General features: G+C 33.9%; 1 protein-coding gene across 4 annotated transcripts in view; it reads left to right on the top strand.

Annotated features, from left to right (window-relative positions):
* Nucleotides 1–12660, top strand: part of LOC140434618 (ubiquitin carboxyl-terminal hydrolase 32-like) — a 186110-nt gene that overhangs the window by 105660 nt on the left and 67790 nt on the right. For all 4 annotated transcript variants that reach the window (XM_072523009.1, XM_072523011.1, XM_072523010.1 and 1 more), the window contains exon 4: nucleotides 5088–5303. In XM_072523009.1, the coding sequence (XP_072379110.1) occupies nucleotides 5088–5303 (216 nt within the window). The remainder of the gene's footprint in view (nucleotides 1–5087; nucleotides 5304–12660) is intronic.

Here is a 12660-nt window from a genome sequence, read left to right as displayed (position 1 = left end):
TACTAAATTATCAAAAACGATCTATGAAATAAACTGTTAGGGGAGCAGCAGAGACCAGTGTAGAACGCTTTATTTAGAATCATATACTGATAATCTCCCCAAAAAAATGTTGTTCAAAAATATAATATTTAATTTTTTTAATTGCCAATAAAGATAAATAATCGCTTGTAAACACTATATCGCTATGAGATTATTTATAAACCACAATTCAGGTAATTAATCTAACAATGACCTATAAATTTATGGCTTATTTCAACAGAATGTCCCTACAAATCGAGTTTACATGTTAGAAATCAGAATATTAAACAAAGTTAGCATATGCATTTTCGAATAAACTTATGCTGTAATATGTATAATAGTGTATGAGTGATCGTACGAAATACATTTTTCTTCATAACACATCCGATAATGTTTAATTTGTTCCTCTTGCCATAAATCACCTAACTTAGCTCTGCCAGCCGAATGCGAAAAATCAAAGGGCACGTTCATTGCCGAAAGCTCTTTAAACGATAGAGTGAGGAATACTTTTTGCGAAGTGCAGTCGAAAACAAAAATTTTGTAAAGAGAATAAAGTATAATTTTCAAAGATTTTTTTAACGTGGAATTGTATTAATGTTGATTTAAATTACGGGGGCGATTTGATAAGTTATTACCTTGTAACGGGAAGCTCTATTAGACACCAGACTCAGTTAAACGCAAGTTTAATTTACTACTACTACTAAGGATTTCCACAGTTTTCACTGTCTTCCTTCACTCAACCGTTTTCTCCAATTTTCCCTGTCATTCCAGTCTCCATCTCGCAGGGTTCTTTTCTCCATAGCCTCGTCGATTTCATCTCTGAATGACCTTCGGCGTCTTCCTCTCTTTCTTCTTCCAATCGGGCTCCATTCTGTGATTAAGTTTAATTTAAATACAAATAATCATCATCATCATTCAATCTTCGCTTATCCACTGCTGGACATAGATCTCCCCCATTTTCCATCTATTTCGATATTGTGCCTCTTGCATCCAATTCCTATGACAACGTTTTAGATCGTCAGTCCAACGTGTTGGTGGACGACCTCTGCTTCGGTAGGCATCATCTCTTGGTCTCCATTCCAGTATCCGCTTTGTCCATCTATTATCTGTCATTCGAGCCACGTGACCTGCCCAGTTCCATTTTAGTGTTGCTACTCTCTCCACTGCATCAGCCACTCCTGTTCTTTGTCGTAGCTGGCGATTTGGGATCTTGTCTCGTAGTGAACGCCCAACATAGCACGCTCCATCGCCCTTTGACACACACGGATCTTTTGAACTCTTCTCATTGTCATGGTCAACGTTTCCGCACCGTAAGTTAACACTGGCAAAACACACTGATTAAACGTTTTTCTTTTAAGGCATATTGGTATATCAGTCGATTTGAAAATATGGTTCAGCTTGCCGAAGGCTGCCCAAGTCAGTCTTATACGACGGAGAAGCTCAACGGTTTGGTTATCTTTTCCTATGCGAATCTCATGACCTAGGTATTTATAGGCCATTACCTGGTCTATGAATCTTGTTCCTACGCATATATCTTCGCTGACTACAAGATTTGTCATCATCTGGGTTTTAGATATATTTATTTTCAATCCCCCTTCTAGCGAGGAAAGGTAGAGCTGATTTAAAAGTTCTTTGACCTCATCTATCCTATCAGCTATTAGTACAATATCATCTGCAAACCTTAGATGGCTAAGCTTTTCTCCGTTTATGTTTATGCCCTTGTCGGTCAGTTTTGCCCTTTTACATATATATTCCAAAAGCGTAGTGAACAGTTTCGGCGATATGGTGTCCCCCTGGCGTACTCCACGTTGTATCGGGAATTTCTGGGTTTGACGATCACCCACTCTAACACTGGCTGTTGCGTTTTGGTATATGTGTTTAATTATATTTTTTATATACCGATAGTCAATTCGGCATTCTGTCAAGGCTTCCAACATTTTTTGTTGATTTACGGTGTCGAATGCCATTTCATAGTCGACAAATATTAAAGCTAGTGGTTTATTACATTCAGTGCATTTTTCTATAAGATTTTTTATTACCAGTAGGTGATCGTTTGTTCCATAGCCTTTTCTAAAACCCGCCTGTTCTATGGGCTGATAAAATTCCAATTTATTTTCTTCTATTTATTTTCCAGAAAAAAAAATAATAAATACAAATATAATCAAATAAATAACAAAAATAAAATTTATTTCTATACAATATATAAATATAAATAAAAAGACGAATCCTTGTAACTAAAATAGGGGTGTAGACCGACGTTGATACCGGTGAAAAATAAATAATGGCGGCGCTTGGATGAACCAGGCAAAGGACGATCTTTGGTCAATACCTAAAAACCGTGGGAATGACTGATCAATACTCAGCCTAAGCGAGAGGTGGGGCGAAGTCGGTCGATTAATACTCGACACATACGAAGAATGGAAGCGATCGATCAATACTCGATCGCTGGTACGGGAAAGAACGGTGGGTTCTGATACCTTCTGATACCTCTGAAACCTTGTCGGTTGGTTACGACGTTTTATATTTTTTCCAATGCTCCATCTCCAGCGCGCATCGATGTTAGTGGTAGGTTGTTGATAGGAGTTCGGGTACACAGAGAGAGGGTCAGATGTTGGTAAGCACTGACGGCGACATCGTTATAGCCTCACCGCCCAGTAGAGCCATTATCACAAGAGAAATTTACTATCGCCTAGTACATTCTCGTAGACGCCTAATATCAAAATTTCAGCGAAATCGGACTCATAGGATTTTAGAAAAATAGAAGAATAATATCGGTCGGTGATTCGATTCTTGTTTTTGGAAGGGAAATAGCAAAGCGAAATCAAAGAGCGCTTGGTTGCTGTGTACGGTGATTCTTCTCCTTCGATGGCGATCGTCAAACATTGGTTTAACGCCGAGTGAAGCAGTGCGAGACAGCTGTGACAGTAGACATCTCAAAAAACCGCGTGGGTCTTCTCCTGCATGCAATTTTGGGCATGAAAAAGCTGTCGATGTGATGGGTGCCGCGTTTGTCCACTCCGGACAACAAGCGCAACCGTGAGACCACTTCAGAGAAGTGTTTAAGCGCAATCCGAAGGAATTTCTGCGTCGTTTCGTGACCATCGACAAAACATGGATCCACTGGTACACACCAGAGACCAAAGAACAGTTTAAACAATGGACTTCACCTTTCGAACATGCTCCAAAGAAGGCGAAGGCTGTTCTATCGGCTGGAAAGGTGATGGCCACCGTTTTCTGGAAATCAAGTGTAATCTACATCGAGTGCCTGGAGAAGGACAAAATGGTCAAAATTCTACTAGGCGAATTATTGGGCTGATTCTTTGCCAAATTTCAGTAAATCGTCCCCATTTGGAGAAGAAGAAAGTGGTCTTCCACCATGACAACGCACCGGCTAACAGCTCCGCCATTGCCTTGGCCGAATTGTTTGAATTGGGCTACTAACTGCTGCTCCATCCACCGTATTCTCCAGATTTGGCCCCATGCAACTTCTTTATATTTTCAAATTTAGAAAAGTCATTCGCGGGGCAGAAACTTAAGTGGAATGAGGAGCCATCCACTACGGAGGCCTTCTTTGCAGACCTCGACAAAAAGTATCTTTCAGACGGATGAAACAAGTTTCAGCATAGTTGAATCAAGTGTATCGAGCTAAAAGAAGACAATGTTGAGAAATAAATCGTCACTTTCACAAAATTTTCGTTTTTCTTTTGTAGGTCAAGTACTTATCGGACTGCTCTCGTATTTAACTAAATTCTTTGTATTTATTTATTTATTTTCAAAAGAACTTACGTTCCTTATTGAATTTCTACAATTTAAAACCTTGTACTGTTTGTGTTCTAAGTAATACATATTATCATACGTCAAAAAAATGTAAATGAGGTATTTATTAAATTTAAACATTATATTAGTTCTCGGAAGCGGGTACATACAATACATCAATAGATTTTTAATTACCTATGTTCGTGATAAACAGTTACAGTATTTGGAACGTTTAGGTTATTTGTCAGATTCTCTTACACCAGGAAAACTTTTTATTCTTTTGTTGCCCTACATATTGGTAAGATTCTTCGTATTCTGAAAAATGAGTTGTGTCTTTTGGCTATTGACTATACAAAAAAAAAACATGGCTAAAAGAAACTAAGGCGTTCAAGGAATTTTATTGTTTCATGTAGTTAATTATTGACATCTAAAAATAAAAAATCGAAGAGTACTACCAAATAGAGCCTTTAGTTTATGAGATCTGGTAAATCCGGGTTTTTGAGTATAACTCAAAAACTATACATTTTTAGTAAATATTTTGAATAAGATTTTTTTGTAGAGAATTAAATTTTCTATCGAAATGACATATTTTAAAGTCAAAATTATTTTTTTTCTTCAATATAATAAACCCAAAAAACAATGTCAATTTTTTTTATTTGGCTGAATTTTTTTTCTGAGCCCACTTAGTTAGGGCGTCACTTCATAGGAAAGAAGGGTTGTGCAATTTCCCGTTAAAATTTTGGATCACAAAAGTTTATACGTGAAAAATTTACTAAGATATAAGCAATTGAAATTATCCCTTTTTTTCTAATTTTTTAAAATCTTCTGCCAAAACGTATCATTTGGTTTTTTTACATGAAAAAATCTATTTTTATGCAATAAATAATTTATGTTATATTAATCGATATGACGGTATGATTGGCGTCATTCGATATGGCGATATATTTGTGAAAAATATTAGCCACGTGTTTTTCAATTTTTCTATCCGATGTAAATTTCAGTTTTACAGTTTACAAGACACAAATTGTGGATTTTTGATTTTTTTTTTCTAATGAATATTGATTGCTTCTTGGCTTGGACCATTTCTTCGTGCTTTATTTTATGTACTTACATGCAAAGCGTTTTCAAATATTTGTTGGTAATTGTCTGTTGGACTATTAAGATATCAGGTTTATATGTTTCTTACTACTGCACTTTTTAAAAATAATTTCCTGTAAAATATTGATGAATTTACCTTTGCATTGAAAAATACTATAAATTAAACTTGCTTAATTCATAATTGGTAATAAATCTAATTGAATACTTACTTTTAGGCTTTTGTCAAATCCATGCGTATCACTGAGCTCAGAACTGGAAACGCCCACCTTTTATCAAACTTTAGCTGGAGTAACCCACTTGGAGGAACAGGATATTTGCGAATTAGAAAAGTGCTTCTGGGCCCTACAGGCTTCGTCGGCTACTTCTAATCTAGATTTTAATTGCTTAAAGTCTCGTGTATGTCCGCCTGTACCTCTAAAAGCGTGTAAAGGGTGAGTATTGCTTAATTTTTTTATTGTCTTTTAAATTCAAAAATAGAACAATCGATGACAAATTCAGACTTACTAAGATTTATTTTTTATAGAGACTTTTGTAAATTTCACAATTTTGTACAAAATACGAATCTTAATTGAGTAAAACTTACTTACAGATATTTACTAACGGGAAACAGTGAGTACATTTTGAATTCTGATCACTGAATTCTTCCTTCGGCCAACAGATCTGATTTGGAGCATAATAATATTGTTTTAATGCTTTACCACTTACAAAAAACTAAATAACATACCTTACACCACAAAACAGAAATATCTGGACGGACTAAAGTAGCTGTAATCCCTAAACTAACGTGTCGTACGGCCGGACCATCCTCCGAGGTATTCCGAGATTCTGGATGATTTCCGACCGCCACTCTGGAGGAGGATCGAAGATTTTTCGACTCCTCGACCAGTACTGGTCTTTCCTCATGTTACGGTTGGTTGTGTTACTTATGTGTACAATGCTGTGTGCTCACTTTTGGTTTCAACCTCCAGAGTGTAGTACTAGCAAATTTTTACTTGATAATGATCAATATATCGTCTACAACACCTTGTACCCATATTTCCTGAATGCTAAGACCGTAGATGAGATTATCAATAAAATTACACAGTAGTGGTAATATTAGTCATCCCTTGAGGTCATTCCTTTGCTGCCTTTGTGTAGATAGCTTCTTCATGCAGTTTCGCGGATATAAGTCTGCACTGAAGCGTTTGAGTCATCCACCTGCATGTTGATTCACTCAGCAGTTCGGTGTATACACGATAGAAATATGCTGACATTTGCTGAAATATAACTTTGACATGGTAAGAATGTCATACTTGTATTTTTACGCCATCATGCGAAATCCAAACTAAGACTATCATAAACTAAAACAATTTTAAATGATACAATATAATTCATAAAATAGTATAACTGATACTTTTTTCTACGAGGAATAATTCAGTACTTAACATGAGCGCATATGAAACAAAAAGTATTTATGAGCAAGGTAAAAGGTTACACTTTGAATCGCAATTCAGATAAGACGTTCTTGATCAATTATTGTATTTTGTTTATAAAACAATGAACTATATATTAACTAAATTTACATAAATTACTATAAACATCAAGTACTTGAAAAATCGGAAATGTTTTAGTTATTTCTTATGACAGATAAGAAAATTTATGAAAATAAATTTTCATAAACCACCTACAGTGATAACATTTTATTTTTAATGTATATTTACCTAAATTTGTTCTATTTTTAAGATCAATGACAATTTCTAATTTTAACTTTATTGTTTTTAGTACCTTATCGAGTACTTTCCCATGCAGATAACTGATATATTAAAACTATATAAATATTGTTCCAAAAGCTTTATTTGACACCTTTTTTTGAACATGTTTACTTTCTTCACTATTTTTTTGTTGGAGTAATTATATCAGTGTGGAACAACCAAAGGGAATACATTCGTTATCTTAATAATAGTACATATATACACGTTAATTTCACATTTTGCGAGAGGTACTGACGCTTTTGGAGTATAATGTTATCTGTTATTAAATTCCCATTGTTATTATAAAACTTTGATGGTATAGTTGACAATGGAAATGCGTATGCCTGTTGATTCGTTGTGCTCGTTGTTTTTTCTCATAGCTTCATCAGATGTGGAAATGATCGTCAGGTATAATAAGCTTTGAATGTTTTAATTACTCCCTGATCCTTCGGTAGAAGTAAGCTGATTGTATTAGCTGGCAAACATTAAAATTTTTGACATTTGGGTCAAAGATAATTAAAGTTGCAGGATGACTTGGTACGTTGTCGATGTTTTAGCATCACTGTAAATTTAATTTGTTTAGATTGACAATAATGTTCTACATCAGGTATAAAATGATGACTAAACCAGTCTTCAAAAAGGAAAGATGTCATCCAAGCTTTGCGATTAGGGTTCCAAATCATAGGCAAGGCAGATCAAGATTTTTTTATTGAAAGTTTTATTTAAAAATCCTTTATAAAAAGGCATATAATTAAAAAGACCCTTTCGGGCTACATCACAGAACGTTTTTGAATGACGGACTTTTTAGTCCGAAAACGTCTTTTTAATTATAAGTATATCTTTTATAAAGGATTTTTAAATAAAACTTTTGTGATTAATGGTATAGAGCCAACTACAGCAATTTCATTTTCCTTGTTATTTTTAATGCTCTTGTATTTTCTAAGCGATAGACTAAGAGGGGTTTTAACTTATAATCACCAGCTACATTCGCGCCAAAAATCACTGTCAATTAATCTTTGGCGCCTGAAAACCGTTAGAGGTTTTCTCGTCACTGGCGAGAAAAGTTCTTTTAGACAAATTCTTCCAGAACAGGCCAGTCTCATCTACATTGAATATGTTTTGGTTGGTATATCTATCTTAACTTTTAATTTGTCTGAATAGCAAGACGCGCCTTTTATCATGATTTACCACCTTTCCGATTTTTGCAATGCTTTGTCAATTACAGCGACTTTTGAATCCGCTGAACCAACCGTTACTAGCTTTAAACTCTTCATCTTTAGCGGTCTATTGATAAGAACGGCTTGGGAGAAACCGAAATTAAACACCGAATTAATCAGGGACGTAAAATTGTAGGATGTCTGAACTCCTTATGGTGATATTGCAAGATTTCCAAAATGATCAAAAAAAATGAGCAAACCATGGTTAAATCAGTTCTTTGTTATGGCTCTGAAGTATGGACAATTAATGCAGAGCTGAAGAGAAGATTGTTGGCAGTTGAAACGGATTATTTGAGAAGAAGTGCTAGAACATTAAGGCTGGAAAGAAAGACCAACGAATCTATAAGAAATAACATTAATGCTACAGAAACGGTCATTGACATAATAGAAAGAAGAGGTTTAAAATGGTTTGGACACCTATTGAGAATGCCTGATGAACGTTGGCCACAAAAACTTCACAGATGGAAGCCCCCTGGAAGAAGAAAAAGAGGTAGACGTCGACGCTCATGGAATGAAGGATTTAGAAGAGCGATGAAATCGAGAGGTTTGGAGGAGGAGCATGCCTTGAACCGGGAGGATTGGTGGAGGAGAACGGGAATACGGCGACAGCCGTCTCCAACATGTATTATATTTGCAAGTTGTATCCTGCAATATATATATATATATATATATATATATATATATATATATATATATATATATATATATATATATATATATATATATATATGTATATATGTATATATATATATATATATATATATATATATGTATATATGTATATATATATATATATATATATATATATATATATATATATATATATCTTTAGCGATCTACCCTTTTGTTCCTTTCTTCACTCTTGTGGTATTCCTTGTTTATAAATCACAAAGGATAATCATTTTTTGTTGAAATCTTTGTTATCTGGTTTTTTTCTTCCTGAAATCCGTTTTCATGCAGTAGGAATTTTGGACCTTATCATATAGTGATTTGATGATTCGCTTTTTGATATTTGTTGTGGTTTGGGTGATAATTTAAATATCTGTCGGAGTCGATTGATTTTCTGTAGACTTAAGTTACATATCCTATATTCTATAAAAAATGGTTCAGTGTTTCTGGTCCATAAGTCCAAATAGAGAACAGAGCATCTACATATCTCGACCATACTGTGAGTTTTTGGTTATTATTATACACAATATTTTTCTCAAATTCTTCCATGAATATCTCTTCTAATAATGGAGATAATGAAGAACCCAGGCGAATCCAAAATCTTGTTTATAAATATCGTTGTCCAGTTGAAAGTAAATCAAGTTAATATATAGCTGATATGCTCACTTTTGTTTTAGTTGTCAATGTATCGTCCTTCTCTAGTTTGGTTCTTATTCTTTTTAAGGTTTTTTCCAGAGATACATTAGTGAATAGGCTGCTGATGTCAAAATTAACTAGCGTGTTGTTGGGGTTATAATCTATTTCTGCTGGTTTTCCCCACGGTTCGTAGACTTACTACGGTTGCCTCTTCCGACTGTGGTGGGGATGCTTGAGTTACGTCACCAGAGTACACAAGAATACAAAACCCATTTATTCGCGATTGAAACTGAATGTAGAGGGCAGGTCGATTGCAGTGTTGATTGGTTGAAGGGGAAGAATTACGTCACGAGAGTACAGTTTCGGGCTTAATGTTCATTGGTTAGGCGGAAGAGGCAACCGTAGTAAGTCTACGAACCGTGGGTTTTCCCAGAAAAAGTTCTTTATAACAGTGTTTGTATTGTGTGCTAACCTAAAAACATGTCAGTTAGTTGACAGTTTGACGTATGTGGTTAGATGCACATAACGAATTCGTCTTTTGTTGTTTACTGTTTCAGTGTCTAATTTTAGAAATATTTTTAATCACATGGCGATTAAAAACGGTAAATGCCACATAATTGCCACCTAACATTAAATTGGCTTTATACTCGTAATTTATCACACATCATACGTTGATGATTACTGAAAATTAGTTGTATCATTAATATGTTTAAACAAATAATGTATTAATTAAATATAGTTTGCATAATAAACATTTTCGTTAAACATTCGATATAGTAGCCATTAAATGAAATTCAATTTATACAAGTTGGAATTTCCAACTCGGACTCTCTTTCTAAAAAGTTGTTAAAATTATGCAAACGTTAAAATAACGATTTGTTTACTGTGCAAACATTCTGGGTTATAACATAACATAATAATAGATACAAGGAAAAAATTGAAAATATTCTTTTTATTACGTAACAGACATTTTTACAAGTCTTTAATGTACATAAAGTATAGTATTAATGAATTTAATCATATATTAAAATCTATAATTCATAATAGAAATGTATTAAATTAGTTTGTTTCCATACATGTTGTCCACAAGTATATAAGTCCACTAGTATATTAAAGGACTAAACGCCTCAGGCAGTAGTATGGGCTCAGACTCTGAGTCTGAGTCTCTAACACAGATATAAAATCATATTTTCAGCGAATAGACAAAGAAAACAATCATATTTCCCCTTATTTCTCCTCATATTCTTTATACAAGCTCATTAGTGAATGCCAGACGATTGTTTCCGATCCAGCATATACGTAAGAAACGGCGGCAGGATTGGCGATCAGTAGCGCGGTTATATTGCCATTCAAAACTGGATGATGATATTAAAAATGAAACATTAATTCATTAATACAAAATTTCTTAAATCCATGAAAAATTTACAGATTCGCATTTTTATTTGACGAAATTGTAACCCAATTTTGAATAAAACAACGCTATGCTATGGATTTCTTTTTGGAGGTAACTTTGTAAGTGTGAAGATAAGAATTAAATATGCCGACTGCTTATATAACAGAAGAACGGGTACAAAAAAATAAAATAATACTTTGGGGGCAATTCAGTACAAGAAACCATCAATTTATTTATTATGGCTTTTGAAAATAGGCCAATACCTATAGAAAAAACTGTATTGGCCATTATTCATCAATTTGAAAAGTTTGGCTGCACTAATGGCAGATGTAAAAAATGCTGCCCATCAGATCAACCTCGCGAAAAGAAATTTTCTCAAGAACGAGAAATTAGAGAAATTTAAGTTTGTGCATTGGCTGAAGCGACGCCGTGTTCAAGTAAACAAATTGCCGATGATGATTTTGAAAAGAAACAACTACCATTGTTCAAGTGCAGACAACTCAAGAAATATTTCCTGATGATAAATTTAAACGGATGCAATTTTGTGAAATTATGATGGAGAGATGCCATGCAAATAATAATTTTTTAAAAATATTTTGTTTACAGATGAGTCCTCCTTCACAATTCACAAGAAACATAATTCATCCGTTGTACGTTATTGTTCTCAGGAGAATAAGCATTTGAGTGTGTCTGTGCGTACGCAGTATCCACAAAAATTAAATGTTTGGACTTGAATTTTGGGAGAAAATATTATTGGTCCTGTTTTTATTGAAGGCAATTTAAACGCAGTCAAATATCTCCAATTACTACAAAATCAAATTATTCCTGCACTTCAACGTCTTCAAATTAACTTCAACGAAATTTGGTTTCAACAAGACGGCTGTCCTGCACATAAAATGGCCCCCTCGGTCACCCGACTTAGCTCCTCTAGATTTTTGGGGTATGCTAAAAACGAAATTGTACAGGCATGAGTTCGGGCGAGCCACCAACTTGGAGGAACGGAAGGAAAAGATAATCCAACTTAGCCAAAACATGTCGGCAGATGAACTCAACGCAATGAAAAATGCTTTGTATAATAGATTTGGTTACTGTTCGTTACAATTTGGTGGTATGTTTGAACATTTAATTAACTCAGAATTTGGTTTAGAATTTCTAATTGTTTGGAATTATTTTTAATTTAAACAGTAGTGTTGGAATTATTTTTTATTTGATTTAATTTTTATAGAACAAATTTTATACTTTTATACTAATTTTATCTTTTTTTGTTTAATTTTTATAGAACTAATTTTTATTTTCACACCTACTACCTCCAAAAAAAAAAACGAAAATATGGTTTCAAAGATATTATTTGGAAAATACCAAATAATATCTTATTTTTAATTAAAAGACCTAATTTTTAGTCCAGTTTAAATTTAATATAATACATCTGCTCCTTCCTAGTGCTGCACTAGTATTGACTGTCTTTATTTATTATGCTTTATGAAAGAACAACCCACTATAAACCCTGCAATACGCATGACATAACAAAGTTCTGTTTTATTCAACCGTTTATTTGTCGTTCGACAACGAATCTACGGTTTCTCACTGGGAAGCCAACTAGTTGATGATTCAAAAAAACTACGTTTTGTGTAGAAGTAAACAGAGGAACAACGAACACTTCACGTCGACGAGGACAATTAGTTGATCTGAGAGACTACTACAAAACTAAAAATAACATCCTGACTCTTTCGGGACGATGGACAGTCGGGCGATCGGTTGACGTTGAAAATAAAATAACTATGTAGGTATTCTAATTGATGAATGAGTTTCGATTTTCGATTGATCTGCATTTTCGATTTCAAATCTTTATTGATAGTTCGTTAAAGGATTTATTTATTGTAAATATTCAATTAAGAAGTCTTTTTCTTAGTTAAAATTATTTACCTAGTACAAGAATAATAATTTTATTTTCAAAAAATGCACATTTGTAGAAGGTGCAGCTTTTATACTCGAATTTTGCAATGATCAATTATTTTTAATTTGAAATATTAACAAATAGGAGTCCCCGATTCATGTTTTGTATTATTCAGCAAACATAATTTTTATTTGGAGTTTGTGTTTTGTCTAACGTAAATGTGAATTTATTCTGTCAGTACTGAATATT

This window comes from Diabrotica undecimpunctata, chromosome 2, assembly GCF_040954645.1.
Source record: "Diabrotica undecimpunctata isolate CICGRU chromosome 2, icDiaUnde3, whole genome shotgun sequence".
NCBI lineage: Eukaryota > Metazoa > Arthropoda > Insecta > Coleoptera > Chrysomelidae > Diabrotica > Diabrotica undecimpunctata.
This window is presented reverse-complemented; position numbering and strand designations above follow the sequence as displayed.